Source organism: Dermacentor andersoni, chromosome 3, assembly GCF_023375885.2.
Source record: "Dermacentor andersoni chromosome 3, qqDerAnde1_hic_scaffold, whole genome shotgun sequence".
In the NCBI taxonomy this organism is placed as follows: Eukaryota; Metazoa; Arthropoda; class Arachnida; order Ixodida; family Ixodidae; genus Dermacentor; species Dermacentor andersoni.
In genome coordinates, this window is record NC_092816.1 from 124,466,840 (window position 1) to 124,482,693 (window position 15,854).

At 47.0% G+C, this 15,854-nt stretch overlaps 1 protein-coding gene across 2 annotated transcripts in view; it reads right to left on the reverse strand.

The window, feature by feature from the left end:
* Positions 1–2,478: 2,478 nt before the first annotated feature.
* The window catches only part of LOC126538522 (uncharacterized), an 87,712-nt gene continuing 74,336 nt past the window's right edge, over positions 2,479–15,854 (reverse strand). Inside the window, exons 3-6 of one of the 2 annotated variants that reach the window (XM_072286752.1) lie at positions 11,789–12,261; positions 11,010–11,196; positions 7,809–7,894; positions 2,479–3,097 (exon numbers count right to left, since the gene is read on the reverse strand). In XM_072286752.1, the coding sequence (XP_072142853.1) occupies positions 2,674–3,097; positions 7,809–7,894; positions 11,010–11,196; positions 11,789–12,261 (1,170 nt within the window). In that variant the 3' untranslated portion in view covers positions 2,479–2,673. The remainder of the gene's footprint in view (positions 3,098–7,808; positions 7,895–11,009; positions 11,197–11,788; positions 12,262–15,854) is intronic. The other variant, XM_072286753.1, reaches the window with a different exon arrangement.

The window sequence follows — 15,854 nt, forward strand, 5'->3', positions numbered from 1 at the left end:
TTGTAGGCATCACACTACGATGCTTCACGAGGTGACACTGGATGAGACCGATGGGAAACCGTCAGCCAGTGAAATATTACATCCGTAAATAGTATTGGCCAAGGTACCAGCGGAATTGCGCCATATTGAGATTGCAAGGCCAAATTGTGTGTTTTTTTTTTTTCATTTATGATAGTACAAATAAAGGCCATACACTAGGAATTACATGTTCATGTTCTTTCTTTCAGAGCCAAAACACTGAGAATGAGCAAAACGTGAACAAGGTGAATGCTGGGGCCAACGTTTCGACAAGTGGACTTGTCTTCTTCAAGGCGACGTATGCTTTCCTCGCCGCTTTCCTCGCCACGGTGGCGAGGAAAGCATACGTCGCCTTGAAGAAGATAAGTCCACTTGTCGAAACGTTGGCTCCAGCATTCTAGACCATAAAACCTGGTCAGTGCAGCTTTGGTGTTTCGATGATATAGCATTTATCCAGCAAACAGAAAAATCTATCTGGACCATCACATCATGGAAAATTCGCCAGGAGTGCAATTGCTTTCGCACTAAAAAGATTCAGACATGCAGCATGTATCGGAGCTCCGAAGTGCACTCGTAAAACAGTTGCACCATTTGGGGTGTATATTTGCCACACAACAACAATCGTCATCTGCCTTGCACGCATTTCCTTTCTTTAACGCTGCGAGCCCAGTACTTCCAAGTCACGAACGACATACGTGTTATCAGCATGACATTGCATTCTCTACATGAAAGTAACGAGCGCACCGTTTTCAAGAAAGGAAACGAAAGCAAGACAGATGGCGATTATCGTTGTGAGACAAATATACACCCCCAAGGGGGCAACTGTTTTTAGAGTGTGGCTGTAGATCTCGGCAAAGGCAGACCACGAACAAACGCTGCGAACCCGCAGCCCGGCGCCGGGATCAATAGAGCCACGCGACATGTAAAAGGATGAATGTGACACAGCTGAGTGTAAAAATATGCTAAGCTTAGATAAAGTGAAACTTATCAAATCGGCTAGAATCATGCGAAAGAATCACACCTGGTACAACCGCGAAGCACTTTCAATGTCATGAGTAAACTTTGGGCAGTGACAAAACAGGTCCGTAGAACATCCAGAAGGTGTGCGGACTCCTTTCCACAGCTACACCGTCTACCAGTTTTGTCAAATGCATGCAAGGCCAACATTCTCGCTGTGGAGAGTATACAAAGTTTACGCACATGCTTAGGGCTCCTTCGGTGCACTCAACACCACCGACAATTGCCATCGCGAGAGACCATTTGATCCAGGCATACGTAGTTGCCGACTCTCTCAGAGTGCACATTCCCCATCTGTCAAGAATACCCGGCCATCAATTAGCTTCCCTAATCGCCGAGAGACTGGAAGCAACCTTTTCCCGAGTGATTAGCGCTCATCTCGAGTCTATTCCGTCGTCTTATGTACAAGCGGCGAAACCTTCATCTCTCCTGTGGTGCCTGCGACAGCCTCGAACAGCAACCTCGCTATTCCTGGAATTACAAAGAGGGCCAATCATCCGTCGCTGGCTCCGAAGCAACTGATCGTGCTATTACTGCATCGGACATATTGTCTACCTCAGTCTGGATAATGTGGTCGTTATCTATACTCTTCATCCTTTTTTCGTCTCTTTTCACTACTGTATGTTACATGTGACGTGGAATAGTAGTGAATAATGAAGTAGCAAGAAGCCAATTCGCACATGAAAACACTCCCATTTCATTTCCTCCTTTGCAATGTGAGCGTATATCTCTCTTGAAAGGCGAGCGTGTGCCACGCCTTCGAAAGGAGATAGAAAATAGATGAAAAGGAGATGACGTCAGACAGTGAAAACACTGTCTGTAGGCCCTGGGCTTCTATATGAGAAGAAAAATGCTAGAGATATGATTCAAGTACGGAGGAGCTAAGACGTTCTTAACTAGAAAAATAACTTATGTCTATGCTTGATTTCTGAAGCAAAGTAGGTGACCGCAGAAACTGAGGCGAGCGAGCTCTACAAGATCGATGAAAGAAATCACTGTGAGGTTTAGATGTAGCACGTGGTCGTATCCCATACACGCTGCATGTAATAACTTGCATTCCATGCATGTTATTAAAGCACAATCTACCTTCTTAGTTTTATCGAGTCTCAAGAGTGGAAATATATATAGTGTTGAAAAGCGTCTTTCGGCAACTCGGGACCCTTATCTTTACAGAAGTTTAGACCGATATTGGCTCAACATTTGGATGTAGCCAATAGCCACGAGCAAGGTTGGGTCTCGGAGCGGTCAATACACAGCGGCGGCGGCGCACTTCTTCACCTCAGACAAGGCATGCTAAAACAGCTGCGGCTGTCGGTTGGAAAGGCTTAGAGGCAGCGACTGGGAATGGAAATTTAAGTTTATTGTGTCCATTAAGAGCGACAGTTTATCGTGTATATAGCCATATTCGTCTCTCTACTCTCAGTTAGACACACAGACAACAACAAAAAAATCTCATGGCCTTTTTACAGCGCACTGCTCATTGCAACCAATGGCGAACATGATCCTCATGCCAGAGTCGACAGTTCTGAACTGTCTATTACACTAATCACTATGCACTATTTTGTGCACAAAAGCGCCCTCGTCACGTAATTCTTCGCAATGTCTGCGACGTGTTTTTCGCCTAGCTCGCGGGCAGCCTCACTCGATGTGGTGCAGCATCTGGTAGACGAGGACCGCGTACGTGGCCAGCATAGACATGGCGGTGATGGTGCTGCCGCGGTGCGCGTCAAAGCAGTTCCAGCCCGACATCTCCACGCGCGCTCCTCGCACGGCCGTGGACAGCATCAACAGCTCCTGATTCAGGGCCACCTCCTCGGCCTGCGTGCGGGACGCAGAGACTCCCGCGTGCTGGTCGCAGCACGCGAGGCGCAGCACGTGAGGCGTCAGCGAGTCCTTCGCCAAGCGTCCGGGCTCTGAGGCCGCAACTAACAGGGCCACGAGGAGGACGACGGCTAGGGTGACGTCGATGGAGGCCGCGGTGTAGGCGGCTGGCTCGTCTACGTCGGCGCGTGCCATGATCCACGGCACGCCGAAGATGAAGCACAGTACCGTGTCTCCGCACCTGCACAGGAAAGTAAAAAAAAAACGATGAGAGAGAGAGAGAGATAAGGGAAGGAGGAAAGGCAGGGAGGTTAACCAGACTGAGTCCAGTTTGCTACCCTACACGTGGGGAGGGGAATGGCGCGTGAAAGAGAGAGAAAGAGACAGAAAACATGAGCCTACAGCGCACTTTCACATGCACTATGTTAGGTGCAGGATGTCTATAGCCTATAGACTCTATAGTCTCTACAGACTCTATAGTCTATAGACTAGGTACAATTTGAGCCTTCTAGCATGCTCATGCGACAACGACAGCAAATTTTCTACCATATTGAGTAAATTCGAGCAAATTGTGGAGGCTTTTTCATTACGTTCGAAGGGGGCAAAGAAAGACAGTAGTCTTACTAGATCTTGCGGAATCACACTCTAATTTTCATCCAAGATGTTTTCGCATTAGTAACTTAAGTTGACGATTATTACACTGTACAATTTCATACTTTTCCCGCTAATTACTCGCACGTTCGAAGCCTTGCCCGCATGAGACGCTTTCGAGCACTAGTCGACGGGTTTTTTTACTCACCAAGTCTGCAATTCATTCCCGCACATTTGCCGTCTCATCTATTTGTCATAAAGTCCCCCCCCCCCCCCCCCCCCCCAATTTCACTTGAGTTCGATGTCGAAGTCACTTATAGCTCCTCTGGGACTAACGGGCTAAATTCTGCATCGTTCGTGAAACACACCTATACCGCTCCGAAGCGTCTCAATACGTAATTAAATGCAAAGGCAATTAATAACTGACCGATACACTTTGAACATCGCGTAGACATCAGTCATAACTTGCACTTAAATTTCCCTAAACCTAAACAAGCGGTCTCATTTGGTTTACCTATGAAACCTGGTAACAACTTACTATGGACCGCCTAAAACGCATGAAAATATTGAGAAAACGAAGGCTCTGTTGTTATATACATAGCTTCCAATTTATTTAAATTAAATTTTAGAGTTTTACGTGACAAAACCATGATATGATTATATGACACGATGTAGTGGATTACTCCGGATTATTTTAACCACTCAGAGTTCTTTAATGTGCACCCGATGCACGGTACCACAAGTGTTTTTGCATTTCGCCTCCATCGAACTACGGCAGCCATGGCCGGGATTCGATCCCGCAACGTCGGGCTTCGCACCGCAACGCCAAAGTCACTACGCCACCGCGCGGGTGCAGCTTCCGATTCAAGAACTATGTTTATCTGCGCATTACATTAAACATTATTTTCAACAAATGTAAACTCGGTGAGACTTGGAGATTTTTCGAAAGAGCTTATTATACAAGGGATAATGCCTGTATATAAATTTCAAACCGAACCCTATTTCATCTATTAAGCACAATTCATTTTCCCTGTGTTGTCCTTGTGTCAGTGTTTGTCGGCTTCTTATGATATGACTAATAAAAAAAAATGGGCCCCTCGCTTAATCTCCTTCTTTCTCGTTTATTACATAAGGAGGGTCTCGAATCCGGCAACATTGATGCCTTCAGTTAGCATGTGTGGGTATATTGACCAGTCGCCTTCACCCGAAAAGATCACGTTCTCGTGACGCCTGCGGCCGAAAGGACATTCCACGTTCGCCGCCAAGGTCTGTGAGTGGTGGCGCTGGCTAACACTCCCAGGGTTCTACTAGGAAACATAAATACCCAAGAAAGTGAATGGGCAAACGGCGCCGCGGTAGCTCAATTGGTAGAGCATCGCACGGGAAATGGGAAGGTTGTGGGCTCAGTCCCCACCTGCGGCAAGCTGTTTTTTCATCCATTTTCATTTCCATTAATTTATCGTTTCCTTATTTCTTTTTTTAAGCACAAGTAATTTCCCCTATGTTGTCCTTTGTGTCAGTGTTTGTTGGCTTCTTATGATATGACTGATAAAAAAAATCTGGCCCCTCGGTTAATCCCCTTCCTTCTTGTTTAAACCCTACATAAAGGCATTTTTTTTGCAAAGGGCGATTGATGCATACAAATTAACCTTCGCATACAAACCTTCCATTACGTTCTTACCTTTTTCACTAAATTTGATCTGGATGGCTTTTATAGGTCGACCAGGGCTGCGGGATAAGTTCTGTGACGTTTGTAAAACGCGAATATAACGCCGTAGAGCGCCCCTGATAAGTAATTTATTGCAAATGGCGTAATTAAACCACAAAACTTGATCTTAGCCTATGAATCGCCCACAATATGCAGCTTATTTCCACCAAATATAAACAAGTTATCTCGCAAGGTTTTGAAAATGCTAGAGAAACACAACGCTCCCCTCATTTAAACTTACTGAGACTCACATTTGTTTCTTCTCAATTGCTCGCGTAATGAGATTAGGCCAACCAATGAGCATAGCTTAAATCGGTCACACACAAATGCTCGAAGCTGGAAGCGGCGTAACGAGTGACGACATAAAGGAATATGACGAGGGATATTAGGTCTTTTCTATAGTCCAGTACTAGACTACACAGCATCTACGTTCTAAGCCTGGAGCGCAGCGATGACAAGCCTAAGGCGACTGGGCACATTCGCCGAATATTAGGTAGAAAATAAGTTATCAGATGGCATCGCACCGGAAACGTTACTGATAAAAGCCGTCGCACGGCGCGGTCTCAAAGAGATCAGCAAATAAACAAAAATTAAAATGTCTGTATTTATGCCTGCCGTTACGTGAAAGAGCAAATTTTCGGTACAAGACGGTTAAGACATGCACTGACTTAGATATCGGAAAGTGCGTGAGGCATCTAAGCTATGCTAATTGCATAAAAATCACGCTATAACCAACTTCACGATTACTCTCGACGTTAATGCAATTAGCATTCAAGCAGTGTAGCCTTGAAGAAAGCACATTTATTTAGAATCTCTGCTAGTGATTCTGAAATTACCATTCCTCCGGCTGTATGCGATGCACAGTGTGTCTGGTATTGGCCCACTTTGCTGTGACACTCGTTGGTCATGACCATGGTGGCATGACGGCGACTGTATGACGAAGACACAGAGACGACGATGGGATGACAAAGAAGAAATGTCTTCGGTGGAACGATAAAGCCCGTATGACAGCGGCGGCATGACGGCATGGGGATAACGATTCTGAAATGATGACAATAGTACAACACACGACAGCGCACCACGATGACGATACCACGACAATTGGATGACAACGCCTGCATGAAGACGATAACTACGACAGCACGACGAGACTCGGATGACGAAGCTGGAATGACAACGATGGAACGGCCACGACGGATTCACGACCACGCGCACACAGCTAAAGGTGCAGACTAGTATATAACTTGGGTCACTAGGCTAGATAATGGTTAGAGACAAACACGCAAATATAAACCGGGTAGTGCGAGAATTATCACAAGAAGGCGAATTTTATCAAAGAGAATAGCAAAGGTCTGTGATCCTTATCTAATTCAGTGGCAGAAGGTAAGCACCATGTATGGGCACATCATATACGGCGGTGCTCGCGCCGTTTGGACAAGGAGTAATGAAATCGCGAGGATGAATATGCGACATTTATGAGCGGTCTGAATGTTCGCCAAAGCTTCATGCTGCTCATTCTTTCAGTGTCGAGGGCACCGACCGAAACATCAAATGGCTCCGCCGAACCAGCAGCCGTGCGCTGCCATTGCAGACAGTAGGGAGCATCGAGGAAGGAAGGCCCCGGCAAGCCCAGGTGTGTTGAAGAGAGTGTGTCAGAAGTTACGAGCTGTTTTTCGCAACGGAGCACTGGCACTTACATTCCAAACAATATCGTTGCCATAGCAACCGCGCTCGTGAAGCTCTCGCTTTGACGCACTGCCTTCGAAAAGTGAGATAGGATTTTTGGGCCCCTGTATTTCTCGAAGCACATTGCATTCGTAGGACATGGTGAGTTTGGAGTGCAGTGTGTGAGCTTTAAAGTTGTTTTTCGGGTCGGTGGGTGTGTCAGCCAGCAACACAGCCACTCCCGTAATCACGGCACGGGTCCTTGTCGTCTTCTTCAACGTGCCACGGAAAAAAAACATGGGCGCGTCTGCTTCACTAGCACTGTTACAGATGTTACGTAGGTTTCGTTTTGATGCAGGTCAGAAGCGCACACTTCAGGTGACTCGAAACAATGCAAGTTCAGAGCTCGCGCCATCTGCCCCGGCGAGCTGATTGGAGACACAAAGGGCGGTGCCAAACCAACATGGACGAACTTCTGGCTTCAAAAGCATGGCTTCGGAGCCTCCCCTATTCTGTTTCTTCCTTCCATGGTATGGAACCTTCAAATACACCACTACGAACAAAGATGGAGCGCATGTGTGTATACAAAAGCAAACAGACAGGACGGAGGAAGTCTGGTCCCCGTATTCTCAAACGGCACTCAATGCGAAGCTCTTCCTTCCTTCTACCTAGTGGAGGATAGCGGCGCTCTTCGACTGATGAAGGCGCTACACTTCTCAAGAAGAGTCGTAGATGACCACGAAACGCCGTGACCTCTTCTGTCGAGGGGTGCCGCTGCTATGCACTTTCGTGAGCCGAGGCAGAGTGTTGAGGGGAGGAAGGTTCTAGAATACGGGAGTGGAGGCACGCAATGGCACGTCCCTAAGAGCCCGGTGAAAAGGCCTCTGTATATCATAAACCATACCTGTAGTCAGGCACGTGCGCTTTAGCTTAAGTGGTGCGGGTTTGCAACTCGCGTCAGATGCGTGCGCGTGCCGGTGAGACGTACCAGATGAAGAGCAGCCAATTGTAGAGGTCGTCGCAGCGGCCGATGGCACGGCACAGCGACGCATGGCGTAGCCGCAGCTCCCGGACCTGTGTAGAGCCCCGTCAACGTATTAAAGAAAAGCTCCGGTAGTATTTTGACCATGCCAAGGTAATGGCATCCCTAGGTTCCCAAGAACCCGGTGTCATGCGTCTGATAGATTTGTTTCGCAAATTCGAAATTAATTCTAAATAAGCGAAAAGAATCTCAACAACGAAAACGAAAAACGACCGCGCAGTTGCGCGAAGCTCTTCCTTCAACGTCACCAGCGGCACACCAGGGGGGAAAGTGCTCAAGGCATGCTGGTTACGCCAGCGCGCAGAACGAAAGCGGTGCAGAGTAGACGCTCAGCAGATTCGTGACCGCTCCGGACCATTTGTGGAATGTCTTCGGGTGATTAATGTCAGCAGCACCAGCTATTCGGAAATGTCAAACAGTAACAGCTGCGAATCCGATAAACAGCCATGAATCGCCATTAGCATTCGACCCACCGCCATGACAGCCAGCGCCCAGCATAACACATCGCGATGCAACGTAAACTCATGGTAACACTAACCACTAATTTGACACGTGCTGCTTGCTTTTAGGTGTTTTCCCCTTTTCAGGGAAACGTTTCACATACTCACTATGAGATGTTGTTGATCGCTGCTTTCCGAATTTGTATGTCCATTTATAAGGCGCACTATTTCCCGGAAGAACGTCGTTGAGTGTCCGAAGCACCGGTACACTTATTTACATCGGCATTGCACAATGACTGCTTGTCGATCCCTTTTAGTATCATGCAAGTCGTTCATCAGTGACATCAAATAATATCACAACGTAGCGAAACACTCATATTTTGTGCATCTAAGCACTGTCGCATCACTCCGAGTCGCGTTGATGTGAGCGACTTGGAAATAACGAAAACAGCGAGTGGGAGACCGGAGCACGCGTTGTTATACTTCCTACTCATCATCCTTTGTGCTCTTTTCATGCACACAATTGATGTTTTCCGTAAAGTAGACACAAATTAAGACATTGCGCGTATGATCGCTCATTTAGAGAACGCATAATTCTCTCGCGATAACGCTGAGGACAGTACCTTTGGCGCAGGCTGAATGAGGCAGTCAAATGAATAAGCTTCGCTATCGAAGGGGCCTCCACATGTTGCCCATTTGGTATCTGAGGCAAACAGTGCCTCTCGGAAGCAAAATAATGAGTCAGCATAAGAATACCTGAAAATATAACCATGGGTGTAGGAACATTTAATTTAAACAAGTACCGGGGAGTGCGACTGGCAGCGTTCGAGAACGCGGCAACGTGCCTATGTTGATAGTGCGCCGTGTTGTTTCTTCTCGCTTTTTGTTCGTGCACCGTGCGAAATGTATAACAGTTCCTTTTAAATCCGTATGGTCAAAACTGAGCTACAAGAGTGGTTTTCTTCATCCTGACGGATTAATGAATTACCTTCAGGTCAGCCGCTCAAGTAGGCCTGTAACACCTCGGTAACTGTGACAAGCCCAACCTCGTGGCTCAACGCGTTCGGCACCAGCTCAAGCTGTGTGCGCGGCTGGCGAGGGCTGAAGTTCGTGCATCCCACAAGGCAAGACGACTTGCCACCTATCATGTGCCCGCCTGCGCATAATGTAACTTCTCGAGACAACAGTTTCTCACGCGAAACACAAGCGCACTATTGCTAACTATATTCGATGCTGTTGACCCTGTCCTGCGCCATTCATTCCCAGCCCACTATGCGTATGCCACTTTTTACACCATAACCCAATGTGGCTAGTAAATAAGGAGCAGGCAAGGCATGTGGCTCGAAGAAATCAACAAATTTTATTTGTTCTGCGCAATTTTCAAACCTGCTTCTTTTGAGGGCATGACGGAAGTGTGTAGAGAAACGTACCCAGTGAATTTCACTGACATCCGCTGACAAAAAAATAAAAAATCGCCGGAGTGACCCTTCGACGTTTGACGCTTCGCAACGCGGGGATTCGTTTTGACATCGCGTTGCTGGAAGAGCGCGCCTTCTTTTAGCGGCATGCCAACGGGCACGCAGCGGTTTACATAGCAAGATACGGCGTTCTTACAGGGGGTGACACAGTTTGAGCCAATAGAGTGGTATTGCTAAGACGTTGATGTTCCTTTAATAAATTCTGTATTTTATTCTGCTACAGTTTTGTTCTTTCTGTCTACAGCTATATTGATGTGCTAGTATTGTTTTGCGTTCTTAACTTTCATAACTGTTTTCTTGCATGAGCTCTGAACGCAGTCTCTGTCAATTGGGCCTGTTTTTATATACGGAAAACCTGTTACATGACCGAACGTTTTGTAATTCTGATTGCTATTGTCACTGTGGTATGGCAGTGGCGCAAAGGGAAAGAAACCCCAACATCGAAGCGGACTTGCACGAACTTGCAGCACCAGCACTAAGCTTATCCAGCGATGTTGATAATTCAAATACAGCCAAATAAACGGTTCCTTATCTGCGACTGCTAACAGAGAGAACGACAGTAGAGTGGACATCTTCCACAGGTGCCCAGCTAGGATAAAAGCTTTGCTTAACTTGTGATCTGGTTTGCCTGAGCTTTACCGTCGTATGTAGTAGAGCGAAGCTGCTCAGGGGAGTTTCGCAGGTGTTTTGTGTGCTGGTCAAAGCCGGCGTAAGGCGTTGTACGCTGTATCAGCCAGCAATTTAACTGCGTCAGAGTCTCAAATTTTCCTTTTCCATTGGCACGTAATTCTAAAGTATTGCAATATAATATGTAGCGTGTGTATGCCTCCCTCGACTAAACAACAAATTCTTTTCGGGTTTTGTTTTACCCAGTAATCCGTTTTCATTCCCACGTCATGTTCCACCGGATTCATGCAGAAAGTCTGATAAGAGTGACTGCGTCTGCGTCGGTGGAAACTGACGGCCTGGGCACTATTAAATAACAGTCGAAAATAGCCCTATTGGGCGCCCGGAAGCATCGAATGAACGCCCGATGAATGAACGCCAGCAAAGAGATCTCTATGGTACTTCCGACACAGCATGTGAGAACTCGCTTATGCAGCTTCGCTGTCTTTGATCATGTATCAGTTGTTCAGATTGGCATACACCTAAGAAGGAGTTTCTTTTTCTCTCGCTGAGGGTGTAATATGCAAGTCCATACAATGTCCCTTAATTACAGTGTCGAGTACCTCGGCGGCTGCGAGGTATCTCCCCTGTGGTTCGGCGGCCAGTTTGACGCTGGTGGACAGCTGCTCGGCCATCGCGCCCAGGAAGAGGCACAAGGAGACGTGCAGGGCGATGCTCCAGCGAGGTACCGCCACAATAGCCCCGTACAGGAGAGCGTCCAGCACCGGCACCACGTAAACTGCTGGTCCGCTGGCCACGAATAAATAAACTTATAGCAGCAAACGGGTGGTATTCCTCCGCTGTACTCATTCGGCACCGCTAGAACTGTTTGTAAGAGCAAGCTCAAGACAATCGTGACGTTGGACATACCATTACGGAGTGTTACCGGCCACTGGCAACGAACGAGCCTTATCAACTCAAAGATTTTTTACTGCGGCCCCTGCTATATCCAATTCTCTTTTGTCACACATGGGAAAGCTTACTATTTATTGCCCATGCGGATTACACCAGCTCTCATAAACGTAAGTGCACGGAGTTACCACGTTCGTTTTTTTTAATTCCTTCAGGCATTTATTTTCTTGCGTGTTTGGGTGACGTCGCGCTGTTACACTTCAATCAACTGCAGCATCGGTTGCAGGTGTTTGCTAGGAGTACCCCTGACGCCCACGCTCGCCTTTTTCTTGACCCCACATTACATTACCTAGCAACTCGCTTGCTACAGAGTGCTTGGGCGAGATGAGATGGCAAAGCCGAGGCATTGAGGTTGATCAGGCTGCACCTCGTTTACTTTTGACAACGTACAAAACTTTCGACGTAGAGACAGGGATAAAATGTGCCTCACCCATCCCCGCCAGAGGGGACAAAGCCGTACAGGTACGACACGCAATACTCTCGCGGGCCTCGGCGACGGAGCGTCGAGATACGCAGCCCCACGAACACCAACCAGCTGAGCAATGCAAAGCCGCTCGAAGCGATCACGATGCGGCGCATGGACGACCAGTTGGAAGGCTTGGCGAAGTGGTCGCTGGTCGAAGGCTGGCCCCCGAACATGGCGGCCGCCGAGTGACGCAGCAGGGAAGACACCCTGGCGCCGTTGAGGGCTCCGTGGACGGCTGTCAGGAAGGACACGAGCGCCCGGCAGAGGTCGGACACGTCAGGCACGACAGCCATCATGGTGTCCTGGTCGCGCTTGAGGGCCAGATACAGGGAGGCCGTGCAGTGGACCGCGTATGCCGCGCAGACTGTTGGGCATGCGAAAGCTGCCGCACGCTCGAGCAGCAGCCTTCGCCTTTTCTTGATGCCGCCTACGCTGGACTGAAAGAAGGTGAAAATCGCTGTTCATAACTTCGCGACGCTAAATTTAGCGAATGTGTAGTGACGTTGACGATAATGTCGCGTTTTCTCGAGTCCTTCTGGAACTTTTCAGTGGCATTATTTTATTGACGTAAGTTTCTAGCCATTCAGATAAGTAAAATCACTCACAGGACTTAGGCTGTGTTCAATGCTTCGCTTCCGATATATCCCAAGGGGCACATATCTGGCCCTCCAAGTCTCCCTATTTCTAAAGACATACCGAAGACCATATTATCAGTTAGCTCGCTACATATCACAGCTGCTTTTCTAAGTTAAGCAGAGTTTTAAATGTAAAGCCAATTTGCAAAAACAGCTGCTGTTTTCCTGTTTGACCTTCGGACAATGACTCATCACCGCAGGCGGTAACTTTTAGCTTTTGTTTAAAGCAAAATAAGCAGGACCTCTGGGAACAAAATAGGGGAAAAAATCTGAGCAAGAATTGATTATTTAGCAATTTTGTTTGAAATATTAGGCGTATTAAGAAATAACCAGGCAAGCTCGCGAAAAAAATTACTTACACTGCTGTCAAAGCCCTGTACTTTACCAGTCTTCATGTGACACTAAGGATAAATGCTAAATCAATTAACACAGGTAACGTATACATTGGAAATTCTATGTTCAGTAATTTCGCGTTAATGACTGTTAATAAAAGAGAAAATGAAGGACAAAGTTCCCTTTCTTGAATTTTGCGCCCAAAGCCCAGTGCTGGTGTGTCAGTGCAGCGCCCAAAATTTGTATTATTTCTAATACAAATAACCGCGCCATACGCAGCTGCCGCCGCCGCAGTACGGTTGATAGCGGCTGGTAATGGCTCGCATCGATAGGAGGCAGCGTCATCGACCACGCCCACGTATGACGTCTTTCAAACGTGACACCGTTCAATTACGTCACATGATGCGCACAGCACGCATCGGCCAGGGCTCATCATCCACGAAGCAGCGGCATCATCCAAACGCACTATCATCCGAATTTGAAGAAGGAAGAAGAATAGTAACAAGAACCAAAGAAGATACATTGTACATAATAAATGTCGTATATGTTCGCTTCATTTACAAAATCTCTTTGGTCACTTCATCCCACGTCCACATCCTCTGGGAGTTATCTATAGCATGACTGAACATTGCTACTGCTCGCCTCTCCTTCGTCGTCTCATGCTGGTGGTCTCAGTTAACATTTCGGTTTTGCAACCGCGCTTGTGCCTGCAGAATATCCCGCATTCATCTAACTCAGCGTGCAGTTACAATCTTGGCAATGTAGGGAAAGAGTTAGATGAATGCGCGATATTGTACAGGCACAAGAATGAAGATACGCGTCTTATGGTAGAGGCATGGCATATCTATAATGGTGGAAGTGCGTGCGTGAGTCAACCTTCGATTACTTTACATAAGGAAGAGGTTAAGCATCTCAACGTCTATCTCTCACGTAGACCGGCACATGTGTGTGTGTACATTTGTAGTGTATATTTCATATCACCACCCGATGTGTTAGCCCAGTGGCAATCGCCTCCTGCTGCCACTGGGCTAACAGCTCGGGGTCGCTTATTTGACTCTGGCCACGGTGGCCGCATCTCTATTGGGGCCAAATGTAAAAAAAAAATACAGCAATAATGCATCTCGCGATGACTGTCGACAGTATTGCGTTAGCATCAAATCAATGTACCTACACAACGTATCGCCACCGTCTAAACTAATTATGTAGGAGGCGCGTACTACAGCGGGTCTCATCTCTCGCGCTTCCCTAAAAAACACTCGGCGCCATTTAGCGCCGCCGCGCGAAGTTTCCGAAACGCATGGCGTGCTGGTGCGCGCGAACGCTGAGAAGTGCGTCATGCGGGCAACCGAGCGCTTTTCTCGCGTTTCTTCCTGAACACGCTGTGCCATCTAGTGGCACTGCGCAGAAGTACGCGCATGGACTCCGAGACGAGACGCCTGGCCCGCCTGTGCCTACGAACGCTGAGAATTGTTTCCTCGCTTACTGCACACTGACTTTCCTCGCTTAATCTCGTTTACTGCACACTCAGTGACACATGCTCAGTGATTCAAGTGGGCGAGAGGCTCATTGTAGAGCGTCACATGCACAGTGCATTTACGACGCTGCTGACTAAAGGGTCGGTGTGAAAGGCGTACAGTGGAAATCGGCTCATACCCAGTGCATTTGTGGGGCAGCGTGCTCACGCGTCTGGTTGCTATCCTTGAAGAAACATTGTGACGTGGTTTCGGTATCGCTCATGATGGGACAAACTTGGCGCATCATTTAAATCCGTCAAAATTTCTGTGTCTATCCATCAAAGAAACCCGTCACTCAGTCACATAAGACGAATTGCTATAGAGCTATTAGTATATAAAGAAACAATAATTTCGAAAGGAAAGACCTTGGCGGTGATGAGTTTCGAACCTGCGATCCCGCACATAGAAGCCGATTGTCTGACTTACTGTGTTAATCTTCTGCAAGCGTGGCGGCCTCCTAGATGGCTGCCACGCAGCGCCAAGTCTCGGAGCCCACGATTTCATTGTCGTTTTCTTTCTTTATTTGTTTATGTGACCGGTAACGTTGCATGCACCGTCCAGCGATTTAACGCAGGTGCTTGCACCACTGTTTACATGTTGCGATGATTAGCGGACGAAGCTGTTGTTTAACTTTATGTTACTTTTATTTAAATTGCTATTCGTTACATTTCAAGATGCAACATAGCGCAACAATCATGCCAACTGTTAATGAGAAAGTAGAAGTTTATGGTTTGGGATATTGTACTTCAAATAACTCAACCCGAAAGCAGCATTTGAGAAAACCAGCAAGAAAATTGAGGCGCAAACATTGGATAAAGAAGAGACACGACAACGCTGGACTAGAAGACATTTTGTTGCCTTCGCGTCTAAATGTTTTCGCTGGTTTTCTCAAGTGTTAGCATGAACCAACTGACCCAGCAAGCAGTACTTCTACAAAAGGAGCATCATAAATAAGTGTGCCACGTTTCTTTAATGTCCATCAGCTCGCTGGAAAGCCAAGAGTACACAAATGGTAGACAGCTATTTTTGCAGCAACATTCAGAATGTGGTAGAGACATGTAAACAGGAAGAAACTGCGAAATGCAAGTAATGGAGTATGCATAGAAATGAATGGCGTAATGATAATAAACGCTACACAAGCCTAATAACGTACACAAGACTGTTAAAGTATCCAGATTTAAAAAAAATCTACACAAACAAGCAAGCAATTCATTTGCTGAGAATGGGATTGTTTTAGGAGATGCAAATATGACGCTCTTTATTGCATCTACTTCTTCGAAGGAGGATGAATTAAGGTAGGAAAGTTATGTGAATGGTTGCGTGCCAAAATAAAATGGTTGCATCAACAATTGGGCACCTGTCAACGTCGTCGTCTCTAATGTGCAATCCAGTTAGTCCCCCATTAAACGCCTGCAAGATATTGGCATCACAGCGAATTAGGCTCTTCGACTGTGCTGGCGATCTTCAGCTGCTGTCTTCGAAACGTTGAGATCATCTTCTTTTACTTGTAAACTTGCCCTTGAATTTACATGCTGGCCTTTAACTGTA